General features: G+C 34.1%; 2 protein-coding genes across 2 annotated transcripts; both read right to left on the bottom strand.

The window, feature by feature from the left end:
• Positions 1-1,591: 1,591 nt before the first annotated feature.
• Positions 1,592-11,198, bottom strand: LOC126841534 (uncharacterized). The gene is made up of 3 exons (XM_050578102.1): positions 10,688-11,198; positions 7,277-7,468; positions 1,592-3,801 (listed from the first exon to the last, which is right to left on the bottom strand). Exons 1-3 carry the CDS (start codon positions 10,745-10,747, stop codon positions 1,846-1,848), a joined length of 2,208 nt encoding a protein of 735 aa, XP_050434059.1. The 5' UTR covers positions 10,748-11,198; the 3' UTR covers positions 1,592-1,845.
• A 2,256-nt stretch (positions 11,199-13,454) lies between these two features.
• On the bottom strand, positions 13,455-15,610 carry LOC126841538 (splicing factor 3B subunit 6-like). Its single transcript, XM_050578107.1, has 4 exons — positions 15,391-15,610; positions 14,458-14,576; positions 14,013-14,142; positions 13,455-13,718 (listed from the first exon to the last, which is right to left on the bottom strand). The coding sequence occupies exons 1-4, from the start codon at positions 15,421-15,423 to the stop codon at positions 13,626-13,628; spliced, it is 375 nt and encodes a 124-aa protein (XP_050434064.1). The 5' UTR covers positions 15,424-15,610; the 3' UTR covers positions 13,455-13,625.
• Between the last annotated feature and the right edge of the window lie 529 nt (positions 15,611-16,139).

Genomic DNA, 16,139 nt, shown 5'->3' with positions numbered 1-16,139 from the left:
AACGGTAATTGTTGTTATTCGGGTCTAATAGTTTTATCGTGTGTATTGTTAAATTGTCAAAACGAGTCGAGACAGGCTTAACGTTAATATATGAATTGAAATAAATATTTTATTTTTTATTATTAAATAATCTTTCTTGCGTAAATCATAAGCAAAGCGATAATACAATATAATGATATCTTAGTTTTTTGTTTATTATTAACAGTTACCTAGTCAAGTGGCAAGACTCGTTTTGGTCAAACTTAGCAATAGGTTTTTGTAGACTGAATTGTTTATTTATCTAACTAATTTTGTCACAACTGTAATGTTCAATTTGTAATAAACTAACGAGTAAATATATTATTGTGAAAATTAGTGACTAAATGGCTCTATAATAATTCTGTGGCGCTTGGAATAAGTCTGTAAACTTGTTACTTTTGGGAAAATACAACTTATTTTTTTCACTATAATATTACTACATCAGAAGGTCAATTTTAAAATTGACAACATTTCACAATTATTGGGTATCAAGGTGAGTTTCTTGAAGCTTATAACGATATTGATGATTCAGGTAGGTAACCAAGTAATAGATTCAGTTATATAGTTTTAATTGGTCAGTTTATGAAATTAATTTTTTATACATGACTTAATTAATATTTAAATTTGACAAATGTATACCTATACCTTTAAGTATGGTATTTTTTTTATAGTAGTATAATATTTATTTTTGGTCATTGTATTATATTTATTATTAATTATAGCTTGCCACGCATATACCTATTTCAAATAGTCAAAATTAAAACAAAATTGTCTTGAAAAACATGGGTAGTATTTTGCACTATTTATATAAAAGTGCCAAAATGCTTCGACCGAATAATAGTAATATTTATTGGGTACATCATTTGATATACTTATGTAGGTATACATTTTCATTAACCCTTTCGGTCCAAAATAAAATTTAGAGAATATAATTTATTTTTTCTAATACTTACCACAATAGAACGTTTATAATTTCCTTGATATGATAACGGTCACCTATAGATGGTCTATTAAATTATAAATTTTTTATTATTATTATGAGTTCAAAAATAATAAAAAAAGACTACAATCGGAAATAAAATAAAAAAAGGTTTGTCGAGCATTAAATAGTTATGCTGGGCATAGATATAGCAAACTGAAATGAAAGGTCTTTTTATCATGGAAAAATTGAGGTGAACTTTTAAATGATGTATAATATTATATTATGTATCAATGTTCGAATTTTTTTTGTACGATATTTTTTATCTGAAACATGTTAAATACGATAATTTAATAACAACTATACGATATATTTGGTTATGCAGTTGGCAACACTGTCGTTATCACATGTGTTAGTATTATCACACAAATAATATTAAAAAATATTGCACTTTGTAATGTGCCTGGCGACTGAAAGGTTTAAACTTATTAGTAATAAGTATTAGGTACATACTACTCGTATAATAATATATATAGGTATTTATGAAAATACACAACGTTATGCATAATTGGCTAATAATAATAATTACTCGGTGTTTGTATAGGTTTACTAAAAGTATATAATTTATTCATACAATATTAATATTATAATAATATCGCCGACGGCAATAATTACAGTCGTACCAACATATAATCATAAAATTAATTAAAAAAATAACGACAATAATTTAAATAATTTAAACAACGAATAAATTAATATAATAGCTATTTACAAAGAACCAAGTTGGTACGTTTTTTTTTTTCTGTATTAGGCATACATATTTTTTTACCTTTTTCAGCAGCTATTTTATTTTTTAGCTCGGGCTTTTATTTTTTTTTTAAAGCGGTGTTTTTTTTTTTTTGGCATTTTCAAACGACCACCACCAAAGGCCGTTGGTGGTGCGGCGGAACCGTTGCGTTAACGACGGCGGCGGCCGATGCGTTGCCGTTGCGTTCGAGGTTATTTTCGACGGCGGGGGTGGCGGGGGCGTCTTTTTTTTCGGCCGCCGTCGCGGTGGACACCGTCGTCGATTGGCCGCCGCCGTCTTGCCGGTCGTCGACGATGCTGTTGTTATCGTCGTCGACGTCGTTGGCCGCGGCCGCCGTTGCGGACAACGTTTGGTTTTGGCCGATCGACGACGCAGCCGCCGCCGACGCCGCGTATTTGGCGCTGGTGTCGTACGCCTCTTGCGAATCGACGGCCGCCGCCGCCCGCGGTCCTGCGCCCTGGTCTTCGGCCAAGTACGCCGGCGGCTCGTCACCGTTGTCGAACCCGAATTGCACCTGGACGGACGGCACCATTTTCGGCTTGAAGCCGCCGTACTCGATGTACACGACTTTTTTGCTCGGCTCGCCGACAGCCGCCGCCGCAGCCGCCGCCGCGTCTCTGCGACCGCCGCTGTAGTATTGCCACGGTCTGGCCGACGATTTCGCCCTGGACTTGCGCGAGTGCGGGCCGTACCTGTAAGCCTGAGGGTTTTGCAACTGTTTGGGCACGTCCACCGTGGACTTGACGTAGTATATCCACGGCACCGGGTATTGCGAAGTCCACAGCGGGTGACTGGGCCGGAAAGGGGCCACGGCCGCCGCGTGCTTGACCGGCTCGCCGCCGCGGTTCAGTTGTTGCTCGTCCTGCTCGTGTCTGGCGGCCACCGCGTTCTCAGCCAGCAGCTGTTGTTGTTGTTGTTGTTGTTGTTGTACGGCGATGGCGTCCGCGTGACTGTCCTTGCTCGGATACGGCTGCGGCGGCAGCCAGTACTGCGGCGTTCCCTGCCTGCTCCTGCGCCTCCGGTTGTACATCATCATCCGGTTGCCGGCCAACGACGCGCCGTTCCGGAAACCGACAGCGGCGGCCGGTTGCGGGTACTTGTAGTAATAATTATTGTTGTTGTTGTAGTAGTATTGCGGCGGTGCCGCGGCCGTGGCGGCCGCCACGAACATAGTACCCTGTTGTTGTTGTTGTTGGTTGCCATAATTATTATTGTTTTTGTAATAACTATTGGGATTGCCGTTGGGCTGCGGTTGTTGTTGCGGCATCGGTTGAGGCTGTTGTGTCTGGACCGCGGCAGGCGATTGCTGCTGCTGCTGCTGTTGTTGTTGTTGTGGTTGGTACGGCGGCAACTGCTCTCGCTGCAAAAGCAATTGCAATTGTCCTTGTTGCAGCGGCGGCGGCGCCTGTTCGGGTTGTTCCGGCACGCTTTCGTTGTTGTTGTTGTAATAGTAGGAATATTGTTGCAGAAACAGCAGCGGATCCGGACGGACCGGTGACGGAGATATCGAATTATTGTTCTCGTCTAACAAGCCGGGTTGCGGTTGTTGCTGTTGTTGCGGTTGAACGGCTGCGGCTTGCGGTTGCAACTGTTGCGCGCCGTCGTCTTGTCTGTAAGTATCCTGTTGCACCGCCGTCTGTTGTTCCGCGGCCGGCATCACGGGGTAGACCAGGTTGATGGTTGGCTGTTGGTCGGCTTGCTGCTGTTGTTCGGGGTAGTAGAAAAAACCCGTCGGGTCGGCCAAATTGTTTTGCATTGCCGGCGATTGGCCGTCGGAAGAGGCGCTGGCCATGATCTCGATGTGCTGTTCGGAGGCGCTGGGAGACGCCAGGATCTCCACGATCACGGCCGGCCCTCGGGGTGTGACCGCGGGGGGTGGAGGAGGCGCGCCGTATGGAGGTTCCAAAGCTGGAGGCGTCTTGGGCGCCGCCGAGGCGTCTTGGCCCGCAATGGCGTCGCCGCGCAAAGGCCACGTTTCGCCGTTTTGGGTCATCAGAAGGGGCGCCAACAACAGTTCTTGTTGTTGCTGATACGGCTTGTTCTGGTCGCCGTTCCGCTGTAACAATACAATATAATAATAAGATTAACATTGATATATGGTATCCAGTTGAATACATGGAATTTCATGTCGCCATTTTCGCGATACCCTCCACTTTCACGTGATAAGAGATAAGAGATGTGACTAGAGATAACATATCCATGGTTCAATCACAGATTAGAATAAAACAAGTAATAAATAAAGTATATATGGAGAAGCATCACGGAGGGATTATGGAGGTGAATTAATAAAGATAGTGGATTAGAGATAAGATATTAGAGATACTAGATTGAAGGATATATCTAAGGATATGTATTGTGTATCTGCATGAAGTGCGGATACTATTCAATTTATTTATTATTAAAACCGTAACGGTTATTTGAGAAACGCCTAAAAAATATTGTTCAAGTTAAGTTTTAGTTTGTTTCATTCATCTTCATAGATTTTAGAGACACGTCTTATAATAGGTAAAAAATATATAGAAGACAAGATTTCCAAAGGAACCTCATATGCGTTTTGCATTATCTACAATGCTAAGTTCGATACGATGAACGCAAAAATACATATTTTATAACTTTTTTAAATCTTTGGTACGCTTTTTCTGATTGATATTTTGAAAAACGCGCATAAGGTTCCCCTGAAAATCCTGTCCTTTATATTTTTTTATCGTAGTTGTTTTATCTCTACTTTTATCCAAGTGGCTTACACGGCAGACCAGTTTTTTAAATTTTATCTCTGCAAACATTTTAATCTGAAATGACTGAATTGGGTGTTTCTCAAAAGAATTGCATAGTTGCAGAACTGGACTAGTCGATTTAGCATCCTTAGGGCTCTTTGCATCTGTTTTATTTTTGGCTAAATAAAGCTGGGAAATTTAAAAATTCGTTTAAAAACTTTCAAAGATTTTCTCGAGCACTTTGAGTTGTTTTTATAATTATTTTTCTCCAAAGTGCAAAGCGGTGTCTTTTTCACAACTCTGGAGGCGTTTTAAAGAGTAACTATACATGCGTTCAGGGAAAATAATTAATCCAATTTTGGTACTTTCTTTTTGTTGTTTGAATTGCTTTTTTTTTCTTACATCTACTTCTACACTCTTAACTTGACCAGTTTTATGCGAGTATACTTTTTTTTTTTTACTTTTAATATTATATTTCCTAACTGTTTCTATTTAAATTTTCGCATGATAACCGTATGTACTTAGGATATTTAGGTTTCTTGTAAAAATAATAATTGATATTAGTGTTGGAAATAAAATCACGGGTTACAGTTTTTGTAGGTTTCAAATTTCATTTCGTTTTGGGGTCAGATCACATCAGATTCTTTTAATTATTTCTGTTAGGTTTGGTTAGGTAAGATTTGGTCTGGGCGATTTAAAATAAAAAAAGGTTAGGTCAGATTTGGTTAGGTTAGGTTAGGTTAGGTTTGGTTAGGTTTGGTTAGGTTAGGTTTGGTTAGGTTAGGTTTGATTAGGTTAGGTTTGATTAGGTTAAGTCCTGCTGATATAGTAGTACATTTAATTGAGTTATAAAATATTGGTTATGAGTTCGCTTAAAATGTTCACTTTTTTTTTTAAATGCTGTTTTCACCGAGGTCTTTATGTTATTATTTGTAATAATAAATTATTATAAATATTTATATTAGTAATTTTTCCAAATATCCAAACGTGATTTATACATTAAAAAAAAAAAAAAAGCGGTCAACATTTTTACTTAACCCAACCGCGTTGTCGTTCAGGTCTTTCGAGTAAAACGTCTATATAACAACGGTATTCCGATACAAAACGCACGCGAATCTCTCCTTATACGTTTTACACCGTTATAACTTTCAAGGAGAGTAGTCCTGAGTATAGTCGTGGTGTACATTGAGGTGTATAATATTTGAACGGCCAAGCAAGTTAGAAAACTACTAAATAAATAAAAAAAACGTGAATTGTTTTTATCGCACAACAATGTATCGCGTCGTTGTGCAACCACAACGAAGATGTGCCAAAACCCTGTTGCTCGTGTCTAGGCACTTTTCGAATCCTGTTCCGATACCTATATTATACATTATATTACATTAATACCTTGATCGTTGCCCACTTGATCTCTCCCTTTTTCGACCACCGGACTATGTATACCTGTATAGGATATACACGGACAAGCCCACAGCTCCGTTGCGGCGTAGCCGGGCTTGGGTTTCACTCACGCTTTCTATCCTATAATAGTGTATATAAAAATATAACGTGTACACACCAGTCCAGTCCACCAGGGTACTTCTGTTATATAGAAATCCGTACTTGTAAGTACAAATCGTGTATGTAAATACATATTATATATATATATATATAACCAAACACAAACACACAACTAAGTAGTATATATATATATATATACCGGTAGTACCGGTATCCGCAGAAGACGTTGTGCTGGGCATCTGGTATATATATATATATATATATTCACAAATTTATACTTAAGAGCGAAGGTTTATATGTGTTGATAGCCAGAGGGTTCACACACACACACACACACAGCAGTGTTGTTTTGTCGGTTTCTTTACACAAGACCGGTATTTCTCTGGTGTCTATAATGTATTATATACATATATATATATATATTTCTTTCGGCTTTCGCTTTCTTTTCACTACTACTACTACTACTTACTACTGGTACCAACCACCTATACCGCCGCCGGACTGTATTTCTCCTTGGCGAAAAAGGCAATAATAATAATAATAATATAAATCAGAGTGGTCGGGGCGGTACCATTAATATATACCGTTTAAATCGATTAATTACCTATGCACGGACTGAAGTGAAAACCGAGGTTCGATTTGCACGGATGGATACGCACAATATACCTAATAAACATATGCATATTACACTATATTTAAATAACGATCGTATTACGAAAACGTTAAAAAAAACCGATCGAGGATTAATGATCGATGATCCGGCGTTCGAAGCGCCATTGCGAATCGTCTGGCCGGCGGTGAGGAAGTCTACAGAAACTATCAGAACTGAAAGTGAGCATTGTCGGTATAACATATGCTATTACAATATTATTGAATTTTTAATACCAGCATGGCACGAGGGTTAGGATAGGTCGATGAACATATTTTTCAAAAAACTGTTTAGTTCCGTTCAAACGTAGCCCCGCCTGGCTAATTTGACTGCGGCCAAAGTGTAATTTACCCCCTTTTTTGGTGGGGAGGGGGGAGGGAGGTTAAGTTTGACCACAGATTTTTGACAAAATTGCATAATATGAAAACTACAATACTTTTTAAACCCTTTTGAACGCGAATAATCTGATCTAAAGGTTTACTACACGAAGAAAGCTTTTTAATAAAAATAAACTTAATCTTTAAAACGGTACTTGCCCGTTTATCGATTTCGGCCGAGCCCTGAGGGAGGAAATGGGACGTTGACAACAGAAATGATCTGTACGATTTGCGCCTTATTTATGATCGTACCTAATACGGTAATATACTATTATTTCAATAATGCTCTACCTGATCCGAGGTTTCCGTGGCCGTGGACAATGTATTCAATGAGCTGAAAGATGACGATTCGGTCGACACAGAAGTAACTGCTGCTTCGACGGCTGCGGCCACTTGTGAAGGCGATACGGGCTCTGCTCGTGTAGTAACCGCGCCGGTACAGAGTCCCATGATAGCCAGCAATAATAGCCCGTCGGTACGGTTCTTAAAAAAAAAAAGACAATAATAATAAAAAAAATGAATAAAACCAATTTTTTATGCAGCGACTACGGTATTAAACCGAACAATATATTAATGTTACTGAATTGGTCGTGGCCAAAAATTAATTTCTCTAAACGTTTCCACGTTACTTTTTTGAACTATTATTTTACACGTGGCTGAAGATTTGGAATATACCTACTAAAGCGTTTTTTTTTTTATGAAATTTACAAAATATTATAAGAGAACGCCTCGCGTGCCGTGTAAAACCGTGTTAAAACAATGGTTAACGTTGCAGCTTTCTATAACGTTATGTTATTTTTAATGAAAGCGCACTTTAATGGAATTGTCGTGACTTTTACTGTGCCCCACGAACAGTGTTTTTTTTGTTTCGTTTTAATTGAATAGGAAAAATAATTTTGTGTATTTTAGCACACAATTTTGTCTTGCATTTACTGTCAAACGGTCTCTTCGGTTTGTTTGTTTAATAGTGAACACCTTGCATAAAGGGGCGAAGTCGCACTTTAAGGTTCGTTCTTAGAAAAGCTGTACTTCAAAAGCAAGGGGCTGTTTCTGAAAACGTAAAGGCTGCAATAGTCCAATACAGAATTCTCATTAAAAACATGCACTATAGTTTTAGCTTTATAATTATTATTAAATCGTTGTCTATCGCTTGATAAAATATAGACTGTGTTTCGGCCTAAGCATAATGAGGGTGTAATTGATGTAATATATTTCTGTTTTTAGTGAAGTAAATAATAATAATTATATTATTGTATTTTAAAACGAATTAATTTTGTTTAATGTTGGACGACATTTACATTCCAATACCATTTGTAAACCTAATAAAACCGTTGAGATTTCCCAGACAACAAATCATAACAGATCTAAATAATACATTTTATAGCCAAATATTAAACTTTTTATTTTCGTATCGAAATTAAAGCAAATTGTGAGGTAACCCTCAAAACAAATTCTGTGTGTTTGATTTTATAATGTGTAGACGGAGCTATCCAAGTCATGTCCAACGTGCCAGAACCGTATACTTTAATTGAGAGGACTCACGTTTATTATTAATTATTATTCAAAATACCATTTTTCAAACTTAAGTTTTCTAGAAATGTCGACTGGTCGACTTTTGACTAAATCGTTTTGGAATAGTTTCCGTTTAAAGTTTTAGGCGGTAGTTGGACCATTTTAATTAAAAAACTCAATATATCTCAGGAGCTTATTTAAAATTGTAAAAATTGTTAACAGTTAAAAAGAAATTTAAATCGAGTCATCTAGAAGGATATACACTGACTAAATATTGATAAAATATTTTAAATAAATTTTACTCACTTTCCAATTAATTAACACACCTTATAATAACACAATAGACTTTAAGTACCCCCCTCCCCCCCGCGTAGGGCACTGGTTATGCTCGTGTATCTATTTAGTACATTTATAATAAATCAAATTACACTAAACTGTCATCACCCAGACCGGAAATTAAAACCATTAATATTTTAAAAACATTATGTAAACGTTTTAATAAGTAATAATTTTGTTGGTCGTTAGCGGTTTAAAACATAACATGAATAACTAATTTCGAAATAAAAATATTATGTTATAGGTATGCGCTGCTTGATTATCGGGTTGTAATTTCATCTATATAATATGTTTATGATATTTTATGACTTATAAATCCTTTTTTTATAGATATCCGGACGATTGTTTGCCACTGATTGTTGAAATAGTCGGAGGCATAAAAAATATGAGTTTGATTTATTATAAATTAACCGTAGCCATAGGTACATCCATATTCGGAGACACTAGTAGTATGTATACTTGGCCGGATAACAATCCTATTGTCGAGACGGGCAAGTTTCGTTTTCCATTTTGATCTAATATAAACGGTACAACATCCACTCTGTTTTGTTTGATTATTTTTTTTTTTTATATAGATTGATATACCTACGTGTTGTGAACGTTGCAGACTATAATATATGTTCGTTTGATTTATGTTCACTCTGTAATTTAACGCCGACCGAACGCTATTTTATCGTTATTGCTTTTTCGGTTTTATATATTGTTTAACGTCCAGTTTCGACTTTCATGAGATTGAAATCAATATCGGTTAAAAAGTAGAAAAAAAAGCTGTCCATGAAAGTCTATCCATTTTATTTAATATGTCGACAGGCGCGATTCGGTTACAGTCGGAACCATCGTTAGGACTACTAAAATAATGATATATTAGATGTATATTATATCTTATATATTTAATAATTTTAAAAGAATTAAAATACAAAATATAAAATATACTTCGGAGACTTACAATATTGTGTACCTGAGGCAAGCGTATTTCTATACACAATATATGCATTTTATTGTCTTTCATAATTACTATTGAAAACCCAATTGAACGATAACCCATAATAACATTATATTGACAGTATTGACAGTATTGACTACGCTTTATTACATTATACAATAATAGAATAATAATTGTAAACGTTTACAGTGGATTTGTTGATCAATTTTAGTAATTCAACTCAGCTCATAGTTTTGAGATACATTTAAAAATATTTTATCATAGTCATGGGTAATAATAATATAATAATATGTAAATAAAATATAATATATATTTTGTTTTTTTGTCATATTTATTGCAAAAATGTCCAAAAAAACATTATGTTGAAATACATTTTGCTCGAGTAAACGACTTGAAAATTGTCAAATTTAGTTTATAGTTTTTCTTAAATATATATCTAGAGTATATGTACATACTCGGTATTATACAGTACATAGCTTTAAAAGGACGTCGTACGTCCTATTTAATAAGTAGTTACCTAGATACCAGGCAATTTAGTTTGTTTGCAAAATCTTAATTTAAATGTTACACCGTGATGGTTTTTTTTTGTAGTTAATTCATTGTTCACACAAAATAGAAAAAAAAATACATTTCAAAGTGATTTTACAGATAAAACACCTCAAGTTAAAAAAAGACAGAGGACAAGATCCCCAAGTAACCATTCATCAGGCATTTTGCATTATATCTACAATGTCAATGTGATGAATGCAAAAATAGATTTTTTTTAAACTTTTTAAATCTTTTTTAACTTAGGTAAAATCGCTTTGAAATGTACTTTTAATCGTTTTTACCGTTTAGAAAATCATCGACGGGACGTCCTCTTAAAGCCATACCATTCCCTGCTGGTTGTATTCAAGTCATAGATAACTTACCCGTTTGGGCGTCGCACCCTTTGACCGACGGCTTTGGCACTGGTCCGTGTGGAAGTTCATTGTCGACTTCGATATGCTTTATACTTGGATTGGATATTGGGTACTTAGATACCACCAGCTGCTGTGTTCAAGGTGTTTTCCGTACCAGAATCACCGTCAGACTACAGACCGCAGTAGCCATTCACTTGGATTGCGCGGGAAAATCAATAATAATAATTCGATTTTATTTTTATTTCAAAAAACTACAATTTTTTTAATATTTTAAAAAAACTTGGTAAAAACAACAAATTTTTATACGAATAGTATATTTTAAATTTAGTTGTCTCAAAATTAGACCACCGAGCGACGCTTTATACCGCTTGCCGTAGGTAGGTTACCACAAATAACCGCAACCGTCGACAACTACCACGATACTGTTTCGATTCGAGTGCGTGTAAAAGCTTTAGCGTAGCTCTCTGGACGTGTGTGTGTGTGTGTGTGTGTGCGGCGTTTAAGAGTAGAAAGAGAGACGAAACGGCAATATTATTATACATAGGAAAAAAAACTGGTTCTTAAAAATCCAACAGAGAAATATAATATAAACAACTCTCGTTTTAACGCGCCGCGCCGTGTGTGTACCTATACAGAGAGACCCTCGAGCGGTTTAGCGCGCCCGAAATTTCAACCGGTTTCCCGCCGCCATCACACTGGACCTACCTTGTAAGTATAATAATATATAAGCTCACTTATGATAGGTATACATATATATATATATATATATTTCATACATATACGGATATACCGTGTTGTTTTCGCACGCCACTAATTATTCTTCACAATATAATAATATAATCTCTCCGGGCCGCGGTCCCAATAGGATTTATAGAGGTGTGCGACTAGATAATATTATAAAATATATATATATATATATACATATTATATTAGATATACTTTGTGTATATCATAATAAAAATAATAACATAACCCAGTGTGTGTGTGTGTGTGTGTATCGGACCAACTGGTCGGGTTGTAAATTATTATTAATAATAATATATTTATAATATTAAAATAATATAGACCGGAGAAATTGATTTAATTCCATAGCAAGTCCGTCCGTCTCCCTCGCATACCTACCTAGTCCTTCAGACGACGTGGGAAAAGCAGGTGAATTAAAATAATAATAATAATAATATATTAGATCGTTTAAAATAAAAAAATATATATACATACACTATAATCCTACTATACACTATAGTGGATATAAGTTATGGACGGTTTATAAAAAAAAAAACCATCTCCGCCAAAGCGAAAACAATAATTATTATTATATTGTGAGCGCCTCGCTATTTTTTTTTTCAACTCATTTCGAACGCATCGCCAAACACTGTTCACGGCTCATTTCATATTTTGGTAATAATATAAAATATTTAATACTTTAAAAACGTTTGATTTTTTTTTTTTTGCTTTTTCATTTACACGAGTTATATTTTTATTGCATCCGTTCATATTTTACGATATAATATTATGTCCGTTAAAAATCTATTCGCGAATCGCGATACTAAATTTGTATTAATAAAACGCATAATATTATATTTATACCGTTTCACTGGTGTCATTTATTATGAAGCGAACGCCACAATACGAGTCCGGCAATAAAACTTTAGCGTTGATTGACTTTGGCCAAAGTGTGTGATAAATTATAAATATAATCCAACATCGATGCCCAAAGAAACGTTTAAAAATAATACACTCGCACTTTTCTTCGGCTTAAGAATTTATTGCAATTATAATAATTTTACTTTCTTGATTTTCAAAAAAAAAAAAAATCAAGTATGCTAATTGTAATGGTTAAGCAAATTTGACGTTGACGACTTAAGAGTTGCTTGTGAATAGGAAAACAAAACAAAATGCTACACACTGATAACGCGAAAACATCTATCTTCCAGATATTTGTCTTAGCTTTAATATAAGATAATGTACAGATAGATCGGATTTCATACCCATTGGGTATTACCCAATTATTTGAATAAGAAAAAAGTTACAGCTTATAAAAGATTAACTTTTTCATAAACTATAAGAGATAGAAAGTTGATTCTAATATCGTTAGAAAGAGCTTGTCAAAAAGATACAAAATGCTAATAAAAATAAATTGTTTTAGACAATTAAAAAAATTGTCAATTTTAGCTAAATTATTCTTTAGCGGTTAGCCGATGTTTGAACTTTGTGTTTTATTAGTTACTTTGGGCACCGCTAACACAACTTGATCGTTGAAAACATGTACGGCTTTTAATTTTTAACTTTGACACGTTTAAAAATAAAAATGTAATGTATGTAATTTCATAAAAAAAAAATATAAAGGGCAAAACTCAAAATAATTAGATTATGTTTTTGGGTATGCTTCTGCTAAAGAATGGTTGACAATTGGAAAATAATATATTCTCTATAATTACAAAAATAATAATAAAAGGAAAATTAGACTCAAGGTGAATCTAAATTGTATTTTCTCATAGTAAAAATTAAATTTAAATTTTGCATAAAAAAAACTGGTATAGAAATGCCTATTACCACTAATTACACTTTTTTGGAGATAGTTGTTTTCTATTTTTAGTGGCTTGTTATAACGCCCGATATTGAAAATAGTTTATATTAATTATTAAATTTATCCGCCGGACATTGATCATTTGATTAATTTAACAGGAATTATTTTCAACAATGGATATTGCGATAGCTGTTTAAAATAATTTCTCATGTAAGTACGCAAAATTTCAACTAGCTGAATTAAAAAAAAAATGTATATATTTTCTCATATTTGCAATATTCACACTTATTTAGGTAGGTACAAATGATAAAATAGGAGATAGTTTTAAAAAAACTAATACAAACTTAAGTATGAAATGCAGTATTTACGCGTAGAAAAAAAATCGGTTATAATTTAATCACAAAAATATACAAACTAATTTTAATCTTCTTCATTTAGGCCGTACTTCATTTTTACTTTTTCCAACTCTGCTTTTTTCTTGTCCGTATCCAATTTTTTAAAAGCTTTCGTTGACTAAATACAAAAAACACAAATGTGTTATTAAGTTTATAATTAACAAAATAATCAATGGGAAGATGGCAAAACGATATCGTCTTCATCGTAAGATATTTTATGTCCATTCATTCTCTTACATTGTCAGTTTTTTTTTTATTACTTCATACACTGTCTTTGATTCAACTACTATTTCACTTTCCTTCTTTTATTATTTTTTTTAAACATTTATCCATTCACTCTTATTTTTCCAGTTTCAGATGACAATATTATTATATAATGCCAGTTATAACATGTATAAGATATTATGATCACCTGATAATATAACACGACCAAGTATCGATTACAAACGTTGAATCCTGATAAGTGATCACAAGCGTTTTTTGCGTCAAATATATCTTCATACACAACAAAAGCTGTTCCTCTTGTATCTGGGGTATTTCCACTGAAACGCAAAATAATCTTATTAATAATTAAAACTTTTTGCATGACTTTGTAAATTATTTCTATGAAACCACCAACTTGAGCTATTTACGGGATGTATTTCAATCCTTAACTAAGTATAAAATAATAGTTGGAATTTTAAAATAAATAGCAAATGGCAGTAAAATATTAATTCAAGTTCAAAAAAGAATGTGATTATATTATTGCTGTGTCGTTATTAAAAAACAAAATGTAACTATACAACAATTTCACAAAAACTTTGCAGATTAAAAATTATATACTACTTATATAAAAACAATTTAAAAAATTTACTTACACTCTAATCTGGCGAATAGCTCCGTATTTTCCAAAGATATCGTACATTTCTTCAGCTGTTATTTTATAAGGTAAATTTCTTATGTATAACACTCGGTTTATCTCCGGAGGTAATCTTACCTAAAAAAAAAAATCCATAAATCTTTTAAATTTACATAATGAAATATTATACACAATTGTTTTATTACAATAAGTATAATCAGATATTTATTATAAACAATCATTATCAAAGAAAATAAAGAAGAAAATAATTTTTAATTATAACACTTATGACAGTAAACATTAGTCATAATAAAATGTATAATGTATTAATACTATTATTATTAAACTCAAGTACATAAACTATAAACCTGGATAACAGGTACACAATAATCCAAGAGTTTACTTTATCTCTAAATTGAAATACTGATTAAAACTATAAAAATGTACAACGTAACAAATATACCTATTATCGCTATAATGTAAGTTTAATTTTAAAAAATTTAATAACAATGGAGTAAACTGTAAACAAATACATCTAAAATCCAGTAGGGTTACCTATTTGATAGGATCAACATACTAATACGATATTCTTCATAGCGATTGAAGTTATCGTTAGATAACAATTACTATAACCAGAAGCGGTGGTTTTAGGACTCAAATTTCGTACGGGCAAGAGTATCTACGTATACTATTGAATGTGCTGTGGGTGAAACTTAAATCTTAAATTTTTTTGTTTTGCCTTACACTCACAAAAAAAAAAAAATTGTTATGGGCAACCAGACAGTTGCCCGTACGCTAGAACCGCCACCGACTCTAAACCTATTGCTTCTAAAACAGTTCAAAGTGGGTGGACGTTTATTACAACGGATTTAATTTATTTCAGCGATAGCTACAGTTTTAATTTCTTTAAACCGTGATCCCTTTACATTGTAAATAGTTCAATTTTACTTACATTGGTTTTTCTTTGCATACTAGCTAGAGCCATTTTTCAGATATTTGTGTACAGTAGGTGTTATATTGTATTGTATATTATTGAAATAATTTGGAAAACCTGATTTGTAAACAAACGTTTAATTAAATTTCCGCGGTTAAGTCTACGAACAACTGCAATTAATTATTAAACGGCTTTGTAAATATTTCGGCTATCTTGAGTTTGTTTATCAGTTGATAAGAACATTTAACACTATTTTGTTTGTGTACACTTTCTTATCACAGAAAAATGTTATCATCTCATTTAACAGATCCCGTTTGAAGACTGACGCTTGCCGCGTGGAGCGCTGCAGTTGTATTTCATGTTATTAAGTTTCCTAATTCCTTCATCAATCATCCCTTTTCCCTCACGAATCCGGAATTACCAACCATCTATTACTTACACTTGACTTACCTTGAAAACTTTTTAGTTTAAGTCGATTTTGCTGTGCAGTTATGAGATATATAGTACATAGGGCTTAATGGTTGTTTACTACTTATTAGATGTTATTTCTCGTGTTGTGTGCAGGCTACTCACAGCATGTCCCGTGGGATTTCAAAATTATGATATTATTAATTACCTTAAGGCTTAATTATACCCAGTAGCCCGTGGACCCGGCTTTGTCCGCGTTTAATGCAATCATATGGTTTAAGTGAAAAATTGCCTATACAATGCGCCTTAAAAAAAATCTAATTTTGAATAATCTCTTATCCTGTTATCCTAGGATTGTC

The sequence above is a fragment of the Adelges cooleyi genome, unplaced genomic scaffold (assembly GCF_023614345.1).
Source record: "Adelges cooleyi isolate 19-005CV unplaced genomic scaffold, UGA_ACOO_1.1 ACOO_flye_CR_arks_rails_tigmint_CR_PRNA_39, whole genome shotgun sequence".
Classification (NCBI taxonomy): domain Eukaryota; kingdom Metazoa; phylum Arthropoda; class Insecta; order Hemiptera; family Adelgidae; genus Adelges; species Adelges cooleyi.
The sequence above is the reverse complement of the archived record's forward strand: the minus strand, read 5'-3'. Positions and strand labels throughout refer to the sequence as shown.

Bases quoted from the DNA above. Each gene is read 5' to 3' on its own strand.
- LOC126841534 (XM_050578102.1), bottom strand. From the start codon at position 10,747: ATGAACTTCCACACGGACCAGTGCCAAAGCCGTCGGTCAAAGGGTGCG. The intron at 7,469-10,687 runs GTAAGTTATCTA...TTTTTTTTTAAG, and splicing joins AGGGTGCGACGCCCAAACGG to AACCGTACCGACGGGCTATT. The intron at 3,802-7,276 runs GTAGAGCATTAT...GTATTGTTACAG, and splicing joins CCACGGAAACCTCGGATCAG to CGGAACGGCGACCAGAACAA.
- LOC126841538 (XM_050578107.1), bottom strand. From the start codon at position 15,423: ATGGCTCTAGCTAGTATGCAAAGAAAAACCAAT. The intron at 14,577-15,390 runs GTAAGTAAAATT...TTTTTTTTTTAG, and splicing joins GTATGCAAAGAAAAACCAAT to GTAAGATTACCTCCGGAGAT. The intron at 13,719-14,012 runs GTGATCATAATA...TTTTGTATTTAG, and splicing joins TGGTCGTGTTATATTATCAG to TCAACGAAAGCTTTTAAAAA.